The sequence below is a fragment of the Manacus vitellinus genome, unplaced genomic scaffold (assembly GCF_001715985.3).
Source record: "Manacus vitellinus isolate BGI_N305 unplaced genomic scaffold, ASM171598v3 scaffold_43_pilon, whole genome shotgun sequence".
NCBI lineage: Eukaryota > Metazoa > Chordata > Aves > Passeriformes > Pipridae > Manacus > Manacus vitellinus.
In genome coordinates, this window is record NW_021940560.1 from 4,331,814 (window position 1) to 4,358,022 (window position 26,209).

Genomic DNA, 26,209 nt, shown 5'->3' on the forward strand with positions numbered 1-26,209 from the left:
CTCAGAATGCAATTCCTAGTTCTGGGAACAGCATGGCCCATTTCCCATATATACATATATTTGGAAAAATTAAAATGCACTTCCAGCCACTAAGCCATCACTCTCCACAAGTGCCTTTACCCAGACCTATTTGCCATTCCATCAATTTTTGCCTTTTTTTTTTCAAATGTTATCAGAACTGTTCTATTTACTTCCATACCATGGATAAAAAGAGTGATTAGTGTCAAGCTTAGTGCTAGTCCCTGAAGAACAACTCTAAAAATTCCCCCAGTTGATGATGATTCCCTAGGGACTACTTTCCAAAACGTGTAAATTAATCAGTTCTTAATCCATTTAATGTGTGCTTCACTGATACAGCACATAGCTAATATTTAATCAGAATGTCACGTACTATTAAGTCGAGTGACTTACAAACTTTCACTGCACTTCACAAATATGGCTGCATTCTCCAACGAGACTTACATAAAAAATAATCCATTTGGTCGCAGTTTTTAAAATTTGTTGTTTGTTCAGTTATGATGTTGACATCAATGATATTGCTAACTTTTTTTCTGATGGAACCCTGCAATGCAACATTTTTTCCATTAATTGACCTAATACATTTTTAGCTTGTTTTGACTGTAAAGTTTTCCAAGTTGTGCCATTTTCACTTTCTGACTATTGACACAATGATTGCCCTTTCTCAAAATTTTGTAATTTCACTTTGTAATGACAAAGCAATATTTATGATTGAAATCAACAGGCATGGGCCACCATGCTAGAACTCTATAAGGTTCTAGCATGACATTTATCTAGGTTTCCTAAAATTTTGCCAATTATTGCTAATTTCTTCTGAAATTAGAGTCAGTACTAGAAGCCATTCAACATGTTTTTAATCATTAATAGGATGGAAAATTCATCAACAGTCTCTTGTAAGTAAATTACATGATTTAAAAAAAACCCCAACAAACCACTAAGATAAAATGCCACAAATATTTATCAACTGTTCCTGATTTTCCTGCATCACTATTAACAGCTGTATCATCTTATCAGTGAGCCTGTAACAGCACAGCATTAAGATTTTAGAGATAAAACGAGGTTCTTGAAATTATTCCTGCGTAGAGAGCTCAAAACTTGAAGAATTTGGAAACCTCCAGGACACAGTGAAGCATCAGTTTGGTCCAGCACTGCGAGGCTTGCAGGATTCCCTTTGGTGATACAATATCTGAAGTTTATTATAGGGAGGGTTTTATACACTGTTTAACATCTGGCTGCTTTTCACTGTGTAAAGGACCTGTCTATGTTTGTAGTGGGTGCCATTACAGAAACCAGTCAATTAGTCAATATATCTCAGTTTGTCACTACACAGATTCAGTAACTATAGATTTATCAACTGCCAAATGCACAGCATGTCTTAGAGAAAGAACAAAACTACCTGGACTCCACAATTTCCACATGCTAAAATAACAAACTTGATTTTGCAGCGCACTGCATTTTATAGAATCACCCATTTATCTGTGAGGAAAGTGGCCAAGTCAAATCAAAAATGGGATATGTTTTCTCATTTATACAGGTGCACATACAGTCAGGAGGGCAGAGCTGGAGTACTGTGTCACACTGATTTTTTAAATACCTTGCAGGTTGAAGCCTGTGTGTGTGTTAAAGTGGAACACAAAGGAAGATAAATCCGCCTAAATTATAATTCCTTCAGCAATTTATTACACATTGCCATAGAAACCAATTTGCAAACTATTTTCAATATGGCTCTAAAAGTATCAAAACTTAAAAGACACTCTCAATAAACATCTTAAAATGTTCTACTGTCTGTATACAAAGGGCCATTCACTTCCCTGCTCAAATATCTAAAATGCTCTAAATGGAGTCTGACCTAAATAAATCCTATTCCAGATTTGAAGATCATCATACCCATTACACAAACCCATCCAGGCACAGATAGAGTGGCGGTTGTAAATGATCAGAAAAATTAGCATAAAGGCACATGTATCTCTAATAGGTTAATAAGTACAACCAGTGGGAAGTGAAAATGGTTGTTTGTGTATAGACCACTGTGAGAATTCATCTATTTATGGGGCGAATGCACAGAGAACCGTGTGATAGTGATTTTTCCCCTCCTTAAACTTTATTATTTTAATAATTACCAAAAGATTAAGAGTTACTCTAACGGCGTAGAAGGAGTTTTCTTAAAATTGCTTGCATATGCTTTGTAAGTGATATTTTTCCAAGCCTAACACCCTCTGTTTTGTAGGTCATACGGATATCTACAGACTGTGTGGATACTGAAGGCGCTTGTCCTTCAGCCTTCTGCCTCACCACATGATTGAGCATCCATATACCTTACAACCATACACCCTGTCGAGTGTTATTCTCTTACATATCACAATTTACCTCGCTTTCTCCACTCAAACATGCAACCAAGCTGAGCAACAAGCTGCTTCAGCTGCCATGTCATTTCAGTTTTTACACATCTTCTCTTTTTATGTGTGCTCTACATCTCCGTGATGTCTCATCTCCCCGTTCCACTGCCATAGGCTACAAGTCAGGAACAAAGCTCAGGCTCAATGTCAAACAGAGTGAAAATGGGAAAATATCATAGAAGAGAAAATTAATGGGCACAAACACAGCTCTGAAACTTCCATCCTTGTGGGCTTTGCAACTTTCCATCATTTCTTGGCAAAATACATGGGAGAAGGCAGGAATAGTATTTCTGTAGAAAATGCCTTACAGAGGTTTTTAGCTGAGGAAAATACAAGTCCAAAAATTCAAGGTGGAAGAGTTATGCTTGCATATTAAGAAATATAAATAATCCCGTGAACCGTGCAATCAGCCCCTCTAATCTGAAGAATTAATTTATTTCCACTCTCCACCATTTTCCTGCTGTCCTTCTTTTGTTGCTCGACCACCGTGGTTTGCAGAGGTTCACATTTCCAAAACTGCCTCAGCAATAAATAGTTTCAGGTCAAACACAGAGAGATGGACCCTGAGGCTCCTCTGCATGAGCTGAGGTCTTTCTCTCATTTCAAATGGGGGAATCTCAAGGTGAAACACACGTGAAATCCCTCTGGTCAACAGGTTTACTAGTTAAGTCTTTAGAACACAAATGTTACCTTTCATCTTTTCTTATTGATTTTTTTTTTCCTGGAACAAAAATATTGGAATTCTAAGGAAATTATGACGTTTTCAAGCCACATTAAAAAAAAAAAAAAGGAAAAAAGTTAAACCCACAAGCCCCCAAAACACTATACTTTAAAATGGATGATCCTAGCCACACAGATATGGCTGGTAAAATCCATCATGTGGAATCATTAGCCATTTGGTGACCATGAAACCTAATTTATGGCCTGAGACTTTTTAAAAAATAGGGATTGAATATTTCTGTAAAAAATTAGAAGTCTCAGGGCAGAATAATGTGAATTGAAAAGGGGATAGCTGGGTTTAATTCTCACACAGTGGAATTATTTTGTTCTAGAAAATGTAATACTGGTCAGAAACCTGCCTCTCTCATCCCAAAATGAGTTTAGTTTTTAAAAAGTAGCACTCCTCTTTTTGTTGATCCCCAAAATCAAAATCAAACACAAGCATAAATACCAATATGACAAATATTAACACTGGTATTTTATTGGGATCCAGATACTTGACTTATCAGCTAAATTTTTTATTTAAGAGGTAACACTATATTCCATGTAACCCTATTGTATGTAAACCCTACCTGAATATATTATGTGCAAGCTTAATAAGCCTTTTCACTTTTCAATTTCAGTCCTTCATCTTTTCACTATGTGAAACATATAAATTATTTTTTTGTACTAACATGCTATAACTGAACTTAATGCAAACTGTATATATATTTTTTTAACATATTTCAGATGAGAAAACCAGAGTTGAAAACTAAAATACCTTTTTTAGGGGGTGCATGCATTCATGATGTAGTTTCAGCCTGTTTATTAAGTAATCATATCTGGGTACAAGTGTCAACACAATTTACGTTTTGAATAATGTGAAGCAGATAACCTCAATTAACAAGTAATTAGAGTCATTTTCCTATTAAGCAGTTTCCCTAATTGTTTTTGAAACCTGGAACTAAAATTGTAATAAATAATAAGCAGCCAAAACATGTCCCTGCATTAGCTTAATCCAGGCTCTTCCAGTGGAGCCTGGGAAAATTGCAGCAGAAACAAGGGTTGAATCCCCATGTGATGTGGAGAAAAGAGGGAAATATTTTGTAGCTGTGGACCTCTGCAATGTCTACTCTTTTCTGTGGCTGTTTTGTGGGGTTTTTTTTCATCAATATTATTCCATTTCCTTTCTCTCTCTCTTTTTACCCCCATGACTTCTTATATGAATTTTTAACATATGGAATATCTGACTTAATCATTACTGTGAATTGAGTAGAACTTATCAGGGAAAAGCCATCCCCCAGTGAACACATAGGGTATGATCTCTGTTAAACTCCAGGTTATAGTAGTGCAAATTAATTTGCTGCCTTATATTCTACCTTATCATCACGCTATATCTCTGTTCACGTAAAAAAATAAATATAACATGTTTTCCCAAATAGGACAATTTGTGCATTTGCTGCTGGTCCTCAAAAAAAAAAATATATCTTTCACTTGGATATCAGTGTTTAAATAGATACATGCCACATGTCAAGTACAATAATTGAGGTCAGAGAACATAAAAATTTCACGTGTATTTCTCTGCTCATACTAGATGGCCTCATGGAAAGCACCTAGGTTGCACTCTGTCTGCCACAGCCAAAAATGGGGGGAAAAAATTATCCAGCTAAAAACAAGAAAAAAATCCAGCAGCTGCTCCTCACCCTAAGCCAAAACAAACAAGTGAACTAAAAACTAACAGAAAAGCTACACAGAAATTCTAGGAGAAAAAAAGAAAAAGAGTAAATACAATAATATGTGGCTGTCCCGCCCCTGGAAGTGATCAAGGCCAGATTGGATGGGTCTTGAAAAAACCTGGGAGAGTGGAAGGTGTCTCTGTCCATGGCAGGGGGTGGAATGAGATGAGCTTTAAAGTCCCTTCCAACCCCCAAACCATTCTATGGCTCTCTGGTTCTATTCTCTTCACCCACAAACTCCAGCCTGAGCTAAAGCCTCCTGTCCTGCAGATGCATTCAGCAGAATTTCAGCTGGTAAGACATACCATTCTCACCTGAAGCCAAAGAAAGAGAAAGATTTCTCATAGCTCATGAAGGAACCAAGGTACCTGAGACTACTCCAAAAGGCTCTTAGTTTATATCTAACTAGACATCACCATCCACTCCACAAATAGACACTTGATTGTTGTGTCTCTGTCTACAGGAAATTTTGCCAGCCTTGGAGGAGTACAGGACTTCTATGTTCTCCATTTTTTACAAAATTTCAATAAGGTAGTAAACCAAAATGAGGTCCCTAAAAAAAAATAAATCAAAAACTTTGGGAAGATACCCTGAGAAACTCCAGGAAAAGCTGGCAACTAGGAAGGACATGAGCTGTTCAGAAGGAAGACAAACATTTAAATAACATAACTTGCTGGAAATTAGGCTTTGTGAGAAATCCCATTGATTTCTTTTAAGTCATTTTATTAAAAGGCCTATTAATGCTTGGCTTGCACTTTGTGGCCATGAGAGATGTTGGAACGAAGAGCTATCAAAGGTAGCTATCAAAGTTTTTTTTTTCCCCATTTAACTTTTTCTAACCATTAAGCTGCTCATTTTGTGGAGACAATCATTAGCGTCTTTAATGTGAAACAAAGCTTCTGGATAAGAGCTGCTAGCTGAAGATCAATATGAAAGATATCATTTCAGTTACAGCTTTAATAACTGTAACAATAGGGAGCCTGGCATCGCTGGCTTTATGCATTAATGTAATTTAGAATCTACCAGGTACAAATCTTATCAAGCATTAGCAGTGGCTGCATTGGGATTTTCTAGGTAAGGAAACTGTGTGATAAATGGGAAGTATTTTAAAGGTAAACTTTCATGTAATCAGGCTCATCTGCCATAAAAACATGAAAGAATTTATGTGAAGAAAAAGAAATAAATAAACCAAACGAGATTCTTGGAAAATGATGGTGGCTTTTAAGGAACTAGTGGTGCGTGTGCTCAGAGTACACTAGGATGTCTCTCTTGTTTATATCAACATAAAATATGACCCACAAAACTAGAGAATTAGGAATTTCAGCCAAATTCAGTGCAACTAAAGATTTTCCACAAAATACTCTATGTAGAAACCTTCACCTACCTGGACATGCAGTCACTTAAACTCCAAAACAGACAAAGAGCTTCTTCCCCGGCTGCCAAGAAAGCACCAGCACTTCAGACCAGGAGCACAACCCTTCCTCCAACTCCACTCAGCTGCAGCAAATTCACCATTCCCACCCCCTTTCTTCCAGCCCACCTGTGTCCAAATCCCTCTTCTCCCTACTTGCTCCATGCATTTCACACTGGGGCCTCAACCTTTCCCAGGCTTTGGAGATTTGCATGGCTGTGTCAACCATGTGCTTCTGCAACACTTTATCTACAACCATGTTATTTCTTTTCACAGATCTTTAATTTTTTGATTAAAAAAAATAAATAAATCATCACCTCCTTCTCCACCAAAAGGAAAAAAAAAAAGAAAAAAAAGAAAAAAAGAAAAAAGAAAATCAGGCCTGAAAATGATAAAACACTAATTTTGGGTCTTCCCTGCAAAGTTATTCTTAAAACCTGATGCAACCAATTGGCAGTTCTTTAAACAATTTGTTTAACTTGTGTCCAAATGTCTTCAGGTTTTAGTGCTTACAGGTGGCCACTTTAGATTTACACTTTAATTTTGAGAAAGATCTAAACTGGGAACAGTGAATTTTCAGTTTATCATTTGCTGATAAAAAATGGAAAGCTCAAAGTTAAAGTAGCCAACTACTGAGAAGAGTTGGCACCTGGCATTTTAATTTTTAAACATTGGGTTTTTTTGTGTAATGAGGTTATAAAGCAAGAGTCTGACTTCAGGACCACAGTCGAGAAGAACGAGCTCTTAAGGATGACAGAACTGCTGATGGGAAGCTCAGTTGGTCCAAAATCCAGGTTTGGTCCAAATAAACACAGAAAAGTTTGGATGCTCATCTGGGTTTTCTACCTGCCTTGGGGCTAGAGATGTCATGAGAACAGATTTGCTCATCACAGCTGCAGCACTTCCCGTTCTGGCCACGGATGAAATATCCAGGAGAACAATCTTTCTTGCAGAGCTCTGGGGCAGGGGAGGGAAGTGAGGAAAATGGGACCTGGTATTTCACAATCTTTCAAGTTTGATTCCAAACTGGGGGAAGATTCAGAGATTAGAAAGGATAGCAAATTTTTTACTTTACTCGGGTTTTGGCTGTACTCTTAAATGCAACTTTTTACTGCAACTGTCAGAATGTGTGGCAGCTCAGATAGTCAATAATCACAAAAAGAAAGGCATAACTACTTCTAAAGTAGGTATATGCAGTGCTGCCCTAAAAAAAACAAACATAAATTTAGTTGTATGGGTCTATGAAATATAAAGAATTTTTTTTTTCCCCCATAGGCTTTATACTGAAAAAGGAAGCTCTTTTTTACTCTCAAGGTGTCAGGTCTTGAGGCCTTTGAAGGGGAAGGTTTCAACCCAGCTGTGTGCATGCACACCCTTAACTACAAAATCATGGATGTTAAAAACCTATTTCCGTTCAGGCTATGAACCTCACCAAATGAGAAATCAAACGGAAAATAAAATATTACCATGTTAATACAACCAGATAGGATCCTGGAAAAAAAAAAGTAAAAGGTTGACTTCAAATGGAATTTGATCTGATTTAGGGCAGGAGAGTGCTGCTGTCAACTATTTGTCTAAGAATAGGCACATTGCCTAACAAGGACACTCTCTTGTCTGTTTTAAAACCCCTTCTCAGCACATTAAACAACATTTAGTAAGCATGTCTGTACATAGTGCAGTAGCACATGTATTTAGGGCATGCACAAAATAATTTGATCCCCATTTCATCGCATTGGTAGTGTAATTATTTCACTGCATTAATAAAACAAACAAAAAACCCTGCTTCTTTACCTCTCCTGTCATGTTGCATCGGGTCACTCTGTGCCACATGATGTGATATCATGTAGCTCAATGCAAGGAGACACATGTCCCTTCTCATTGGAAATTTAAAGAAATGGAGCTTACTTTTCCCCTGTGGGAAACTATGCAGGTCAGGTGCCCAAGACTAGCTACGGGAAGTTTGATATAATCTCAGTTTCAGTACCTACATATTTCAAATCTGACGGCATTTTGAAAGGAAACGTGTTAGATGCCACAATTCAGCTGTAATACAGTACTTAATAAAGATAGTGTAGAAGGAATATAATTCCACAGCTTATGTTCCTTGTCACGGTGTGCACTGACACAGATTGCCAAAGAGGCTCCTTTAAACAACACTTTCAGACATACTTTTTGAAATATACGGTGTTTTATACCCTAACCCTCAGAGAAACCTAACACCGCTGAAAGCACATGGGTATAGAGTCAAGGGAACAGAACTGATTAATGATGAAGCCAAAATAAGATCTTTTTCTGATGAAAAATACTGAAACAGTTAAGCACAGAGAATATCGATAAGAAGAATGTACAGGACCTGGGGCCAAGTTCTCCTCTCAGTTACACTAGCATAATTGTGGAATAATTCTATTTCAATTAATAGAGTTAATATGATGAGAATAGAATTATGTATGTAAAGAGTATGACTGAAATGTAACAGTCAATCCATCTTTGAAGCACCATCTTTAATGTGTGCAAAGGAAATATGCATCATCCACTGTCCTGTTTTACAGGTAGAGAAACAGAAGAAGTAAAAGTCCCTTGGCAGGGCAATGTCCAAGCTGAGACCAGGGAAACACGAGAAATTCCAGTCCAGCTCCTTCTCCACATGGTTGCAATAAATAAATACAACTGAAGGATATCTTGGAAATCAAGTGATTTTATATATATATATATAAAATCTATAATATACATATATATATGTATATATAATCTTTCTAACATCATGACATGTTGCTATCTCATTCCTGAATCAAAAAGGTGTAACTTTATAGTGCATTGTGTTGTTTAGCATCAGGGTAGTAACTTCAGTGTCACCAACATTTCTGTTTAGCTGAGTGCCACTGTTTACATGATAAAAGTGCAGAAAAATTAGAAGCCTGAGGAACACAATCAGAACAGATGCAGGAAATAAGTTTTCCCAGTAAAAATAAGTTTTTCCTACTAGTAAAAACAAGGATGTATGGTATGGACTATGAAATGATAATACTAAAGCACGGGGATCATTACAATTTGAACCAGATGTTAAATTACAGAAAATAATATTATTTAGGGGGTTCTGGTTAGGTAAAACCTCATCTCTAGGTTTTCTTAATCTGCTCCAATGCCTTACCAGAACAGCTCAAAGGCTACATTCTGCAGGGTTTTGGAAAAAGTAAGTTTTCAGCTACAAACACCTGATCCAACTCCGTGGTGGTCCTTTGGCTTTGAACAAGCTAAGGCAAAGGAAAGAAACATTTGAAGATCCTAAAATTCACCTAATTTCATCAATTTTTGCAAATTTTTGGTAAAAAGGATGATGAGGGGTGTCTTTTTCTTCCTTGTTGGTTCCACAGCCCCAGTCCCCAGTTGCTCTTGGGAAATTACAACCTCAGTGTACACCTGTATTTAGCTCTTAAACAAGGCATCACATCTTATGCAATTTCCACTGCTATCCTAGAGATGACAGTAAAATCAAGAATCACAAAATTAGAAATATGTATTTACCCCTTGCATCTCCATGTGTTTTTTGAAGAATTACTAACAATAACTTAGAAGATATTTTCTGAGTGTTTCTTTATCCTGGTTTCTCTCAGTGACTTGGTGTCCCTGAATGGAGGTGGGAACTCTGGCCAGATATCTTAGAGGGTGAGTAGAGGGTTTCTTGTCCTACCCTAAGCTCTCCCAAGGTCCTGCCCCAAGCAGTGATGCCCCAAAGCACCAGATCCTTGAGAAGAACCAGTGCTGGCATCTCATGTCTCCACAGCTCCTGCCAGCATCTCAGACAAAAAGGGCTGTGAAGACATGAAAAGAAAATATGGAATAAAAGAAGTGGAGCATGGTTTTTTAGATGGTAAATTATATAATATTTTCATAGCCAAGCTTGCTTTATTTTCCCCCCTCAAGACATACATTACAACAGATAGAAGTGACACAACTGAAGAAAAAGAAAAAAAACACACCTCTTTAATTTTTTTTACCTTTTTTTTTTTATTTGTCCTAGCAGCTTAAAAATATTTTTAATATATTTTCACCATGTTTTCAATGAAACTCAAAGGGATTCACAGGCTCTGAGGAGTGCATTGGTCTTGTCATATCTCCCCCCAAACTGTAGAAAACTCTATTAATGCTAAAGCAAATGTTACATTTTTTCACTGGATGCGAGGAAAACAACAGGGAGGGATGCAAAACTTCCTAGCAGTGCATTCAGTTAGGAAGGTATTTTAATATTGAACATCCCTTCAAATAATTCTATTTTCAAGCACCGGACGATGGGAAAATGGCTCTTCTAGTGAGCATCTGCCCAAATTTTAAATGAAAAAAAAAAATAAAAAGGGAAAGGAAAAGGGGGGGCAAAAAAAAAAAAAAAGGCATTTTTCACAGGGTTGTGGGTCTGTGGCATCATCTGCTCCACCTGTAATCTCTGGTGCTGCTCTGCCCCCTGGTGCTGCCGCGGCCGCAGAGCAGCCGCCCGCGCCCTTGCGCGGGGACCGCCCGCCGAGCATCCCCCACTGTCACTTCTCGCTTCTCCCGCAAGTTCAAGGTCAGTGCCTAGCTATTTTCAGCTCATCTCTTCTTGATCCATGCAGAGAAATGACAAGGTAACGTGATTTGGGGTCAGCTGTATTACAGGAACCGTTACATAAACGGAGAAAGTGGAAATCAATCCCGGCTGACAGTGTCTTCGGGATAATCAGCGCTCACTCCATGCCGCTGTCAGCTCTCCTGCATCAAACACCATGTTACTTCTGTCACATCTCCTTAACAAAACCAGAGTCTCACTTTTGGCAAAGTAAATAAATATTTCACTTGGGCTTGCATTTAATTCATTGTTTAGAGAACTTTAACACTTTGGACTTGCAATGAGTGCCTATTTGGAGGAGAAAAGACGACTTATCCTGTCAGGTCCATTACTGCCTGCAAAGGACGCTGGCAAAGATACAGCCCACTCTTATGAAACACCCCATTCTTCATATTTTGTGCTTGATTTCTTTAAGCAGACGATTGTCCTCCAAATCTCTGTTAGCAAGCAGACCTCGCCTTCCCAAAGTGCTTTACCTAACCCACGGTCATCCTCATCCTCACCCCAACCCCATCACAGCTTCCCCGCTAACCTTTTAGGACACCTTCCTCAATTTGTCTGATTATTATTACTTTATCTGAACCATTTCCTCCCCTAACTAGACATCTTCCCTAACGCAGAATTATGAACATATCATTTCACAAGATGTGCCGCGTTAGCCGTGTCTCGGTGACAGCACATGGTATGTCAGTTTAGGGAGAGAGCAGCGATTCTATCCCACCCACCTTGTGCTCCCATGGAACTGCCAAGCCCGCAGTGCTCCGCCGAAGAACAATTTACCATAATATTAGTTGTCAGTAAATTCAAAGACGGAACTCCTAAAGCTATAAAATGGATTAGAAGCAATTTAAAAAAGAATTAACAAACTAGAGTAAGAGTATACTGTCAACAAACAAATGCTTCATCATAGCACTGTAATTTGGAATTTTAATTACCCCTCTGCTTCTGTAACAAAACAATGTCTGAACTGGCAGCCATTTGAATCTCTCACAGGTCATTGAGCATTCTAGTTAATTACTCTATGAATAGCCTGTTTTTCTCCCCTCTGGAAACACGTTTCTAATGGCAGTCAAGGTCTGACAAATGTGTCATCTACATAATTAGCTAGGAAGCAACACAAAACATTAAACATGCTTTGTGCCGACAACTATCAAAACATTTCATTTGTTGTCAATTATTCATTACTTTGTAGGTTCTGAAGGGGTTGTTATTATGAAAATAAGTCCAGATGCTAACAAGGTTAGAGTTTTTTATTCAAATTAGTAATCAGAGGACTAACTTTAAAAAATGTATCCTATGTACGTTTATGGCAGCGTTCAATCAGCACTAAATTATAAACGAATTTAGCTAAGTTCAAGTTAAAATAGCCATGGCAGAGCACATACACTAATTTGTAGAGTTGCAGCTCTCTTTGAAGTTTTAGGATCTAAGCTGAAGTAGCAAACTTTCAGAACCTTTGGCAAGACTAATTTGTGCTCGGTAAATAGAGTAAAGATTTTCACAGCGTGAGATAATGTAAGATTGCAAAAAAAAAAAAAAGGGGGAGGGGGAACCTGGAGGTTTTTGAACCTTTTTTCTACCCTTCTGTCACACTGAGTAAAAGTCAAAATCAGCAATTCCGACTCATATAATATCTCTTCTGAACTTCAGTTTGGCTTAACAAGGAAGCCAAACCAGTTACATTCACCACTCCCTTAATAGAGCTGAAATGAATTTATCCTTGCTTTTAAGAAGAAATAGGTGCTGGTTATTTCTTTTTTCTATGATCTCATTATGATGCTGCCTATCAAGCTGCGCAGCTGAAACGGTACAGTGAAACTGTGGGGAAGAGAAATAAACAGGGAGTTAAACAACAAAATTAACTTCTTCCTTTTTAGCCAAGATTATTTCAGTTGAAGTGCCATGATGCAAGCGTACAATGAAGAATACCTTCTCACAGGGCTTATTTAAATAAATAAAAAGAAAAAAAGAATATTATTCAGAAAAGCAAAAGGATTGTTCTTAGCCTGAAAATATGACTACACATAAAATGTTTGTCCTATAAAAAGGTTGGGAGGCAACCTGCATTGCTCCATTGAGAAAAATCACTTACTGAAGGTAAACTGAGCCCCAAAACAGTCTCGTGCATTAATATTCTACTTTCAGGGTCTAAGTCAAAGGACTTTATGGTATGTAGAACATATGTGAGCACGTAGGGGCACATCTGTGCAGAGTGAGGGCCTGTGCCCTGGAGATGGAGCAGCTCCTCAGGTGGGGAACAAGGGACACACACACTGAGACGGATGAAAAACCACATCAAGGACCGAAGGAGACGGTCTGTGATCACAACATGAATGGAGAGCAGATCCAGGTTTTCAAAGCACAAAACCAGTCCGAGTACAGGAAGGGGACATATGACACACATCGTTTCTCATTTTCCTGCACTGGAAACGGGAATGACTAACGTTACTCAACAGATTTATTTTTTTCTAGCAATATTCATGTTCAAGAAGTAAAATTGGACCGTGTTTATGGACTCACTGCTTTCATACCCTGAAATATTTGGAGCAAGCAAGGTGTAAGCTTGCATGTATTAACAATTCCCACACTTGTCATGGGAAGTTCATATATTTTTATATATGGAAACTCGTATATTTTTCTATATCTGTTCCAGTGCTATGATATGATTTGAAAGGAACACAGCTTTTTCCTTATAGAGATAAACATAGATGCATCTATAACAGACTGGTGTATGATGATAAAATTTGCAGAGAATAAAGCCTGGCCAGTCAATTATTAGATCACAAAAAAGAGAATATTTTTCACAACTATGACAGGAGAAGTTCTTCTGCTTTTAGAAATATTTTGTCAAGATTTGTTTTTTCCTCCAGGAAAAAAAGTAAACTAGAGAAAGAAAAAAAAGAGCCATCCTCAAAAACTTTCCCTAAATAAACTACACTATAAAAGAAGCTCTGATGATCTCTCAGAGATTGAAATAATCCCCTTTTCAGCTAAAACTACCCATAGCAATGAAACTGAAAATACTCGAAAAGAGGGCTGGAGACTGTCTTGTAATTAACATTAAACAGATAACATATTTACAAGGAAGTCAAAATATTTTGGAAGCCGATAATCCTGTAAGCCTTAACGTGGTATAAAAACAACAAATAAATGCAAAGTGTTACTGTTACACATGCCTGCCTGATCAATGGTTTTCACATATTGATCTATAAATGGAGTTGACAGTCTGTGTTGGCTGCACATTTTCCAAGCAGCTCTATTTTTGTACAAAACCAATACGGGCAATTACCTTTGTTTGAGATGCCAAGTCTTATCAATTCAATGTGATTTAGTGTCATTTTAATTAAATATCAGGATCTACTTCAGGACAATCTATACAAACAAAGCCTCAAACTTGACTATAAGCTTGATTTGAAGTAAACATGTACAAGCCCTGCAATTTCAAAACATGGCTCAAAAACTCTGCTAAACAGAAGGCTTATATTTTTAGCAAATTTATTTCTGTCTTTTTGGCTAGCCATAACTTTGGCAAGTGTTCTATGATTACAGGAGTAAGAAACAAAAGAAGATTGCTTCCTGTTTCTCTGATAATGTATTAGAGAGATAAATAAACCTACCAGTTTGTTTAACCTAATCAGAGAAAGCTCTAATACATTAACATTTTGGAATGTCTAAATAGATTCTAATTCTTAATATAGACACCAATAAAAAAGACATTTCATTGTTTGAAGTTGTTCTGAATGAAGCAAAATGCACTTCCCCAGGGTTTAACAGATGAAAATAGCAAATATTCATTTACACTGCTAGTTCAGGTGCTATCATAAAGCACAGAAAGAGCCTTCTCTTGTCACAGTCTGTGTCCAGCTTCATGATTTGTGCTCTTTAACGTCTACATTAATATCAGTTTCGACTTTTGCACAAAGCTCAAGCATTTCCATCAAAATAAATAACATAAACACCCAAGAATCTCTTGCACAGTTTAGGTCATGCATCCCACATTTCCATCCGCACCACTATAAAATGCACAAGTGCATATGGCCCTACTGATGTATGATGCACATCCTTCTTTGTCACACTTCGTAAAATAATCTGTCCACCTTCAAAAGTATAGCCCCAGGTGTGCTGACAAGCACCACAGTAAATGCTTGAGAATACAGCAAATCCCTGAGAGAAAATTAGGTATTTTCTTCTCTATAAATCACCAGTCATCTTTCTACTTTTGTGCCTGGTTTTTGCCCTTTATTGTCCAGAGTGGGCATTTATTTTTTTTTTTCTGAATCTGTTTTAGAAACCTATATTTCTAGTGACTGTTCAATATGTGCCAAATGGTGATTGCCTTAATCCACTCAAGTAGGCAGGTTTTGCATAAGTGGAATAAAAAGGATTTGACCCATTTATTAGTAGAACAGAGTATACTGTACACACCAAATATTGGCAGTGAAAGAGTAATATGGAGTCCTTTATTCAGCTGTTTCTAGGTTTTCAAAAGAAAAATCTTTCCAATAACAGGACAAATGAAAAATAGAAAATAAGCATAATCAATGGACAATCAATGGGCACCTCATAGGCAGACGGTGAAAACAGAAAATTTCCAAATAGATGAGGATAAATTTATCTTTTAGCACAAAATTATTAGTTTTTATTGATATACTGGTAATATGTATCTTTTATCAGGGATCTGTGTACCTTTAAATAGAAAGGTGAAAACTGTGCATAGAAGTGCAATGAAGAAGAGTGTCATGAATTTTAAAGCAATATTACTAAATTTATATATACATACATATATATATATATATGTCTGTGTGTATCACTTGGATCTTTCTTTTTCAAGACACTTGGATGGACAGAAAATACTCTCCTCCATTACTTTTCCCAAAATCCTTCAGCAGTCACATGCACAGACATGTCAGCACAGGGCTGATACACACAACTGAAATTTCTCTGCTCTTTTAAATTGAATCTCGCTGCATTTAAAGCCTGTGTTTGAAAATGTTTGTATCTGTAGAAATTTTGCTTTTACTTTGGGCGTTAGCAAACAAATTTAAGAGGCTTATTTGAGTAAATACTCCCAAACACTTTCAGTCTGTCAATATCTAGTCAGAAAATTCTGCATGGCAAAAAGAGATGAAAAGAATCGAAATAGAAAGGAAATTAGTAGCATGGCAAGCTTTCAATCTATTATGCCAGAGCCAAGTTTGCTTGGTAAAATGACATATACTCGGTAAAATTCCGCTTTTATATAATTAGCTACTAAACAAATGTAATACAAAGCAACTTTTCAGCTCCCAGCCAATGCACATATATTGTACCTGCTATGGTTATTGGAATGCAGCAGTGAATATTTATGTCTAATTTAACTTTTTAGAGCCCTTGCTCTGTAACAGTCCAGCATACTATCCCCCAAACTAAAGTTATGTAACAAGGTAATATCAACAATGAGAAACTGCATGATAAAATCCTGCCCAAAAGTGAAAAATGCTAATTTTGTCTCATTTAGCAGCTGGATACAGAAATGCTCATTAGTTTTAAGAGGGTTAATCCTTTTAACTTTTGCATATTGATATGCCAATTATGCCTAATTGTACAAGAGGCATCAGTCAAGGTAATAGTGCATAAACACATGAAAGTTATTAAGTACATCCCAACATGTAATAAAGTAGGTGTTAATTGGTAGCTGAGTTCTGCAGGCTATTGAGGTGGATAATTCATTGAGAGATGGATCACTTGTAATTTCTCTACATAATTCCTTTTGCAGTCTCATGCTGTGATGTTTTCATGCTTGTCAAAAACAACTGCAGCCTAGTGCCTTTTGTTAAACACAGCCAATAAAATGTTAGGCATCATTAAATATACTTAACTTTTAAACTTTTTCAAAGGTACAGTTCTTCCTCATAATACATTACAGTATTCCCAGTAAATTATTGTAAGTAGTGTTCCAGGTTTGTGGTGGAGGAACATTTCACATCAGATAAAAGGAGTAAACATGTGCAGCGTGTCTGAGGCAAAGAATGTAATTTAAATGGAGTATGTTATCAGCTGCTAAGATCTAAACAGATTTTTCTCTCCAGAAATATAAGCTGAAATGGGTTGTTATACCAGAGAAATTAATGAGTAGAATAACATATTTCTAAATAAGTCTGAATTTTGAGTAAAAAGGGAAGAAAATATGGAAGATCTTGTAGTGTTCCTCCATTTAATAACTTTGTCAGAAAGCTGAATGTTTCATAGGAATCCATTACATCAACAAAACAAAAAATTAATGGTTGGCATGGTTGTGAGAAGTGACTGAGACCTGGGACTCTGTCCCCAGCTAACAGAGTTTTCTCCCTCATTTGCATTCTCTGAGAATAAAATGGATCTGGAGTCCAAAAAGTGGCTAACATTGCATAAATAATTTTGTAACATCATATGGCCTCAGCTGCAAGTTGCCACCATTATGAAAGAAAATTAACCAGGGGAGACTCATACCAATCAGTTTGTTTAGTAGCTCAGAAGGAGTACAGGGGCAGGGACACAACTGGCAATAGAGTTCATCACTAACTACTTAATTTCAAAAAAAAAAGGTAATGGGTAAAAAATGACTCAACTCCTTCAACTCCATCAACTATTGAAAAATAAGTTCAATATCTGATTTTTGTACAATTCATTCAGCCTTAAAACAAGACTTATTTTTGTTACAGAAAAAGTTATTTATTTACAGAGCTGAAATTTGCATTTTCTTTTGTCAGTTTTTAAAGTCTGCCTTTTGAGAGACTGTGACATACGTCTGACACTGTAAGCACTACTCTCTACAGCAGTCTTACCTAAGTACTATATCAACTGAGAGTAGAAATGCTGACTAGATGTTATGATCATGGCCACCAAAGCCAAATTCTGCCTTTCATCGAAGTAAAATTGTTATTCCAGTGACTAGCCACACTCCTGAAAATATATTAGTGACTTTAAATACCTCCTTTCAAGGGATGAACACGAAACCAGTATCTTAACACACATGAGATAATTCTGTAGATTTTTAAAAGCTGGAAGACTCGAAAAATATTAGGGGTGTTTTACTTACAGGCTCAGCGACTTTCACATTGTCAGACAGAATCATAGATTTGCTTTGGCTCAGTCTATCGTGGTGACTGTTGGCATTTTTGATCCTCATTTGAACAGCCCCCGTACTGTGGTGGGAAGGATTAGGCTTTTCAGAGGCTGTATCGGAAGCTGAAGACCTTTCCATGGTTACTGGGTTGACCTGAACAACATAAAACAAGAGCATTAGTCTGGGGACTCTTCATACAAAAGTGTATCAATGCCAGTTCTGTGTCACCATAGACAGGACAAGAAGCTGAGTTGCCTTGCTGGCAAGATCTTGATCATCTTGGAACACCAGGATAACTATCAGCTGTGTCAGCCTGTAGTTTTTATTATTGTACTTATCACTCACACATCCAAACTGCCTTGGAAGAGTTAGTTTGTGTAAAAGATTATCCTTATCTCAAAAGCCATTCTCCTCCATGGTGTAATCTCCCTGCAAGCCTCTGTCAAGTCCAGCTGGCAGCCACTACATTTTGTCTTTGGCCCTGCTCACACGACACATTTTAAATCTTGCAAAGGAAAACGACACGCTGTGAAGCCAATTAACATATCTTACCTCCACAGTTCCATACGTTCATGCTACAAGTGCATCACAGGGCCACACTGCAACCCTGCTAGAGTCAGATTCAAACCCAGAGCTAATAAAATTTCCCTTAACTTTTGCAGTTCTCCGACTGCACAGATGGGATTTTTGTTTCTCTACCCATTTTTAAAATTTGAGATTGAGAAATGGAGGAACACATGAGCTCTCAAGCCCTTGGAGGGATTGGGGGGAACTTAGAATGATCACAGTCTCAAACAGTGCTGCTCTTTAACCTCCTGTTTTGGTGTTAGAATCACTCATCAAACTCCATTCTAGTGATTCAACATCCCCAAATATTTTTCATAAGCAAAAGTTTCTTTATGTTTCCTGCACAAAACATCAAGACATCGATCTACAACACTTACTCCGTTTTTCTCCCCCCTTGTTCACCCTGGGACTACTACTATATGTAAATCATGAGTAAAGTAATATTCTAAGAGTCACAAGAAAACTGGCTCTTTATGGTTTTATGTAACCTCATGAGAAAATGTGTAAGGAAGAGATACTACATGAGCTGAAATAGCTGGTTTCCCAACTATGGAGCCAGGGAAATGGAAATCCATTAAGTGCAGTTATAATATAAACTGTTGAAAAATCAGCATTTTCCAAATGGTTTGAAGACCACAACTATTTTAGCAGCATCCCCCCAACCTCTGAAGACTCTAAAAGATAAAATTCCCTGATTTTTAGAAAACCCATTGCTGTAAAGGTGTGGGAGCAGAAGAGGATACAGTCCTGGTGTGAAGCTGGGAGAGAGATGAGGAGCTCTGCTGCATGTCTCTGAGCGGGACCACAGACACTGTGCTGGTGAGGGACACAATTCTCATAGGTTCAACCTCTCCTGGCACTGATAAAACCATTCCTTACAGGAAACTGCCTCAAATGTAGAGGATGATGATGAGAGGTCATGTGGTCAGAATGACTGAGGTTGGAAGAGACCTCAGTAGGTCATTTGTTTCAACCCCTCTGGTCAAGCAGGATCACCTAGAGGTGGTTTCCCAGGACCATGTTCAGAAGGCTTTTCATAGAATCTCAGACTAGTTTGGATTAGAAGGGACCTTAAAGATCATATAGTTCCAACCCCCCTGACATAAGCAGGGACCTTCAGGGGATTTTAAACTCATTCAGCCAGATATATGGAAACATGAGGAATCATAGCACTCTTGAAGAGAGAAATGAGAAGAAGAAAGTGTTTTAATATTAGCCATTACTCAGTCAGCATGACAGAAACATTGAATTTAGTAAGAGAAAAAGTAAAGCTTACGCCCATTGGCTGTTTCCTACATTGAATCAGTTACTCAAGAATCACAGAAGTTGAACCCCTCATGAGAAAAATTAGATTAAAGCTGTTTCCTGTTACTTGGGAGCAAACATTATTGCTGCAGAGCTGGTGTATGACACTGGAGAAAATTCTTTGCATGGTGGACAGCACTGTGTGTTCTCCCTCCCCAAGACACTCCTCACCACCCTTCAGAGCAGTCAGCACCCAAATCCATGTCACAGGGACACTTTGCCATTTTGGCAGTAAAGACTGCAGCTGCTCTAAGCAGGAAATGATTTTTTTTTTCCCTCCTCCTAAACTTGGAGAGTCAAACCATTTTGTATTTCATGTTGGTATCAAATCAAAATTGCTTCTCAACAGATTTTCAGTAGGCTCCAGGCTGGAGAGCTGATCAGACTCGAGAGACGAGAGCAACACTGGTTCTGTCACAGATCCAATGTTTGGCTGGAGCACATCACTCAGATTTTCTTCTGAAATCTCCCACCTATAAAACTCTGACGTATCCCTTCTTGGGAGCATCATGAGTTTTAATTAGGTACTCTCTGTCTGGTGTTGCCAGTACATGATGTGCTATAAAAAAGTTTAATAGTGTGACAAAGTCATCCCCTGGATCTCAAGTAGGAACACAGCCAGTAAATGACAGGTCTGCAAAGACTCCTGAAACTTTTAATTGTAATCTCATTGAACCTTAATTAATTTTTCTGAAAACTGGAACTAATTTGCACACATCAGGGTATATAAGGTGACTTTTCTGAGTACCAAAATTACAGGAACCACCATAAAAGAAAAAAAGAAATCTGAACATTTCCACCAGATTTGTCTTAGTGTAAAACATGATAAGATACTGCAGGGTACGAAGAAGATCTTGCAGAATACAAGAGAAAGGTACAAGTCCCAAAAGTTGCTCCCTTAGGATTTTCAGGTAGGAATCCTTTGCTGTCCAGACTCCATTCAGACTCCAGACAGCGTTACCAGCCCTACATGCCAGTAGATGGCACCCTGAATATGAGCTCCACAAATGCAACAGCATCACATTTGCATTTGCAAGAAGTTTTTGGTAATCCCCACACTCTGCCCTGCTTTTTTTTTTTTTTAATTATTATTATTATTTTCATTTTTAAAAAATAACAGAGGGGAAGACCATCAGGAAACAGATAAAATATTGACAGAAAACATAAAAAGGCTCCTATCTTCTACTTTTATGTGTTGGTGCTTCCAAACTGTTAATAGCAGCATCAGGACCAAGTTTGGGTGGGTTTCACTTCCGTTGGCAGAGCTGCCAAGCCCCGTGCAACTCCTTGTGAGGCATTCCATGTTCATCATATAATTAGCTAATTTGTCTTTTGGCAAATAGTTAGCATCTGGATATAAATTTTAGTTTTGAAACCTCCTATGGTTCATTTTTTTGGAGAAAGGCATTAAACTAGGACAGACTTTCCCCCCGTCTCCTCCCTGTTGTTTATGGGGTCCCTGGAGCAAAGGGACAGCATTACTTTGAGGCATTGGCATAAGAGAAGAGGGGCAAGGGAACACACTGAAAATTCCTCTTGGAAGTACCTGTTTTGGGGCACTGTGTAACAAAAGGGACAGGTTGGAAAAGGGTGAGAAAGAGTGAGGGACAAGAAAAGTCCTTGACGTGAGGTTGGATGGATGATGCAGGAAGGGAAAACTGATTCACAGAGTGGGGAAAAGAGGTTACATTCGGTATGAGAAAGGAGAACTTTAATTTCTGGGAAGTAGATAGATCAGCTTTCTTATGGGGCAAGAAACACCACCAAGCTGAAGGGATAAAAACACTTTTCTGGCTTTGGAAGCAAAAGAAATTCAGTCCTACAGAGCCAGACACTTTCAAAGGTACCTCAGGAGGTCAAAAGCCCTCTGAAGGAAGAAGAGATTCATCCTTTAAATAAAATTTGCAGCATCAGTGGGCCAACCCTTTCAGTCACTTTTCCCACAGATTTTTCCATGTGTTTGGGATGCTCTGAGAGGATCCCAGTCTGCTCCAGAAAGTAGCATAGCAACCTCATAGCAAAGCAGGTTGGGTTTAAGCCAGAGCTCAGGTACCAATTACAGGGGTGAGCTGGCTAATAAATATTCAAGGTGACATTTGACAGACCCTAAAGACCCTAAAACCCCAATTTCTAAATATACAGTTGACTTGCAAACACAGGTATTACAGAGGTGAAAAATGGAAAGGTTATTGAGGATGCAAATCCACAGACACAGCAAAGCCATCCCACTTCTGAGAATCAGGCCCAGGTTGAGAGTAGCACAGTAAATTGTGAAGATCAGGTCTCAGTCTTACTCACAAAGTACTGGATCTTGCCAAATCTATTCTCAAGAAGGTTTTCTGTAACGTTCTTTTAAAAGTAGAGCTTTCACAAAATTGTGATGTTTGATAACAGTGAAAATATGTCAGTTATTTCTCTTTTTTTGTTTGATGAGGAAAAAGTCTTTTCTGCCTTTTCAAACAGAGAAAGAAGATGCTTAAGAAAACAAAGTGAAATTGTTAACTTCCCAATGAAAACCAAACCAAAACAAAGCCTTCCTCTGCTATTTGTAGTTTCCATGAAAAAATGTAAAAATATACTTTTTAGCTTTTTGAAACAATGAAAATGGCTCATCTTGCTTCCATTCTTATGTCTTCGGTAACTTAACTATATTTTCTGTCTCACAGTAAGTATTGCCCTCCTACAGCAGCTCATGGACCTAGAATGGGTTTCATATTGCATTTATCAGCATTATAATTCACTTTATACACGTTTCACTGTCCAGAAATTGATCTTATAATTAGTGGACTGACCAGTATTAGCCAAAAACTTTCTTTCATGAGTTTTGGTGCAGTACTGGTAAAGTCAGTATATAGGTTTTCTACAAAGCAAAGCATTAATTCTTCAAGAAACAAGAGGATAGCAGAGGATAGCAGTTCCAAATTTTGGCTTGAACTGTGCCTACACTTCTTACAGCTACACACAGTAAAAGACAGAATGCAAATGTTCATTCATCAGCATCTTGTACCAGAGAAGCTGTGGCTGCCCGACCCCTGGAAGTGTTCAAGGTCAGGTTGGACGGGGCTTGGAGCAACCTGGGATAGTGGAAGGTGTCCCTGACCATGGTAGCAAGTTGGAACTAGATGATCTTTAAGGTCTTTTCCAACCCACACCATTCTAGGTTTCTATGATGAAGTAGTTGTACTTTCCTCAAAAAAAGGAAAAAAAAAATCTGTAATTAATATAATTTCTTGCATATGTTATTCAGGATGGAGATTAAAATCAGTGCATATATTTTTCAGTATTTATCAAAATAAGCTTTCATTTCTTCCACCTTTTCTCCTTGTGACTTATGCACCATTATCAAGTCAGAAGCATAATGAGCCTGAAAGTGCTCAACACAGTAGTGTGAAAACACTGCAAAACTCGAGTGCATCCTGTTGCACTAACTAATTTAATTCTTTTGCTGGAGAGCATGCTGTACTTGAAGAGAATCTAGAAAAAATCTAATGCAACAACATCACAGAAGAATAAAAATCAGCACCAGGTTCACCACGGCACTCGAACTGTGGGCCTGCAAAACCAAAAAAATGGAAGCAGAAGTTACAGTTAACTGAAAAAAAAACCAAGTGAATGCCACACACGTGGTGAGTCAGAGCATTCCTGTTGAGGACAACATGTTACTGTGTCTGTGCAAGAAGCGTTTAAAACCAGCACACCTACGTAGATGTTCCTGCTGTTGGGTTTTTTTCTTGGCCTCTGTTGCACTCTCGGTTATCTCTGCTGAAGCACAGCTTGGGGCAGCAAGTGCTTAAACACACACTGATGGAAATAGAGGGGGACAGATGAAAAAACTATAGGTAAAGAGAGGGGATGGCAAGTAAACTGCCTCATAGCTTTTTTCAATTGTTCTTATCTGCACTCTGCTGTGTATTTATTTTTTTTTTGGCCATCCCCACTGAGCTGCTCTCACAGCAAACACGTCAGTCCACTGTGCCCAGGGCATGGACATGAACAGCAGAGGTTGCTGAGGGATACGGTGTCCTGGGCTGGTGCCCAGAAGTGTCCTGCAGCCAGTTTATCTGAGTACTAGAAAAACAGAAAAATCCATTGTAATGAAAATATAAAGCAGATGTAACATTCTTATGGTTTTTCTTTTGCAAAAAAAATTGTCACGTACTTAGGAAGCAGCATTAACTTCAACCATTAGTCCTATCTTTAAATAAAGTATGTGATCAGGAATGACACAACATCACCACTGCCTGGGTCCTTACTCCAGTTTTGTCTTTTTATATCAGATAGACAATAAACCAGAATTTAGTGCTGAGTTCAGTCTGATGTAAAATGTTAAATGCCCTAAACTCAACAGCTCAGTTTCCCTTATGACCCCAAACTGCAAACTCATCACTGAGTTGATGCACCCTAAGTCCTACAAAAGCCATGCTCATCAGCATTAATTATGACAATCCCTTTTACTTTTTTTACCTGATGCAGCCATATTAGGCTTTTCGTGGTGTCTTTCTGAGCAAGGATCACAGAGGTCATCTTACCTCGTATCTAAAAGCTGGCTTTATAATCACTCTTTTCTAGCCCAGTACTTGTGGACTTTCTGCAAATAAAAGCAGAAATGGCCCACTAGTTCTTCAGGCTACTCTAATTTACATGTACAGTTACCAATCTCTCTCCTGTGGTCAAAGAGAAATCATCTTTTCTGATTTGTTTGTAGCCATATCTCACTGTCCAGAATTTCTCTGTTACCATGTGTGGCATAAGCTGCTCAAACCATTATTCACAATTTTTTATGCTCTGAGGTATATAATTCAGTTTCTACGTAGGATGCACCTAAAGGCAAATTTCTTGACACAGCTTGACCCAAATCACAGAATCATAGAATAATTGAGCTTGGAAAATACCTCTAACATCATCTGCTGAAACCCAGCACTGCCAGGTCCATCACTAAACCATGTCCCCAGGCACCACATCTACATGTTTTTTGAACACTTCCAGGAGTGGTGATTCCACCACTTCCCTGGACAGCCTGTTCCAAAATGCCTGACCACCCTTTCAGTGAAAGAATTTTCCCTAATATCCAATGCAAACCTCCCCTGGCACAACTTGAGGCTGTTTCCTCTTGTCCTATCACTCAGCAGATCACCTAGGTAGTAGCTCAATACAACAGTAAAGCATTAAACAACTCTTTAGTCTGAAAAATCTTTTATCTTTAAGATATTAACCCAATCCTTGATATGATGAGCATTTCAGCCTTTTTTGGTTTATTCTCTTATGTTAGGAGAGGGCTATATTTTACAACAACACAATTCTCACAACTGAAATCTCCTGTACCAGCTTAATATCCAGTACAAACAAAGTGTGTTATGATATTAAAGAATATCTTCCTGGTTTGTGAAATGCAGGACAGGCAGTTCCAGACAGGTCTTAAAGGTTGATCCTGACCTCAGGTTCCCAGCTGAAGCTGATGGAATTACAGCAAAGCAATTGTAACATCAAGCACAGCTGAGGAGGAAAACTAGAACACTCATTGCATCATGGAGTCAGGCATGGAAATGCACTTTATTACAAGAGGGAGGGACACAGACTTGCACCATTGTGCAGTGGTAACGATGTTGTTTCATTTTGCATCTAGGAACATACTGAAAGTTTGTTTTGATAACTCTGTTCCTAAGAATTAAAGTGTTAAAATGCAGTGCTTCATTTCTCATTCCTAATAGTTACCACACATATTAGGAATATGTGATTCTCTACTTACAGCATGTCCCAAACCCACATGAGCACAGTCTACACCCCACAATACCTTACAGACTGTTACAGTTTGGTGATTTCCTGTCCATTGACAAATGCAACAAAAAATATGAGTGGCTTTCTGCTATGAAGTTTGACTGCAGGTTTTTTTCTAATTCCTCGACAAGTAGTAGCACATCAAAAAGTCAAAAAGTTAAAAATGTGAATTAAAATAATAGAAGTCTGATATTGAGTCCCACTTTCTAGCAAATGGCAGAAAAATATCCAGATATATTCATTAGAAATACTATTAATCTTTACAAATTTTTGCTTGATTTGCCTCAAGGACTAGATAAAGAGAAACACTAAGAGAGAAAATTTACATACCTCTCCTGGACTGGCTATGGGTATCAGTGAGGATTTAAACTGGGACCTAAATTCCTCCTTTGTGTTCTGAAATTTTTTAGAAGATAATATATGAAAGCCCCCATAGTCTATTCTCTGCTATGCACAGCCCTTTGAAAATAGCAGGATGGATGACAAAGAAAAACAAGGACTGGGAAAAGTGACTTGTACCCTGTAAGGCAGAGACATGCCATGTCTGGAAATGCTTTCCTATCTGGATGGAAATGGCTTAAGAATTAGAAAGAAACAGGAATGGAAGACAGTAACTATTCC

The 26,209-nt window shown here is 38.0% G+C and overlaps 1 protein-coding gene across 1 annotated transcript in view; it reads right to left on the reverse strand.

Annotated features, from left to right (window-relative positions):
* The window catches only part of ARHGAP15 (Rho GTPase activating protein 15), a 331,248-nt gene that overhangs the window by 296,020 nt on the left and 9,019 nt on the right, over positions 1–26,209 (reverse strand). The window contains exon 2 of the mRNA XM_018078934.2: positions 17,915–18,094. Within this exon, the coding sequence (XP_017934423.1) occupies positions 17,915–18,079 (165 nt within the window). The 5' untranslated portion in view covers positions 18,080–18,094. The remainder of the gene's footprint in view (positions 1–17,914; positions 18,095–26,209) is intronic.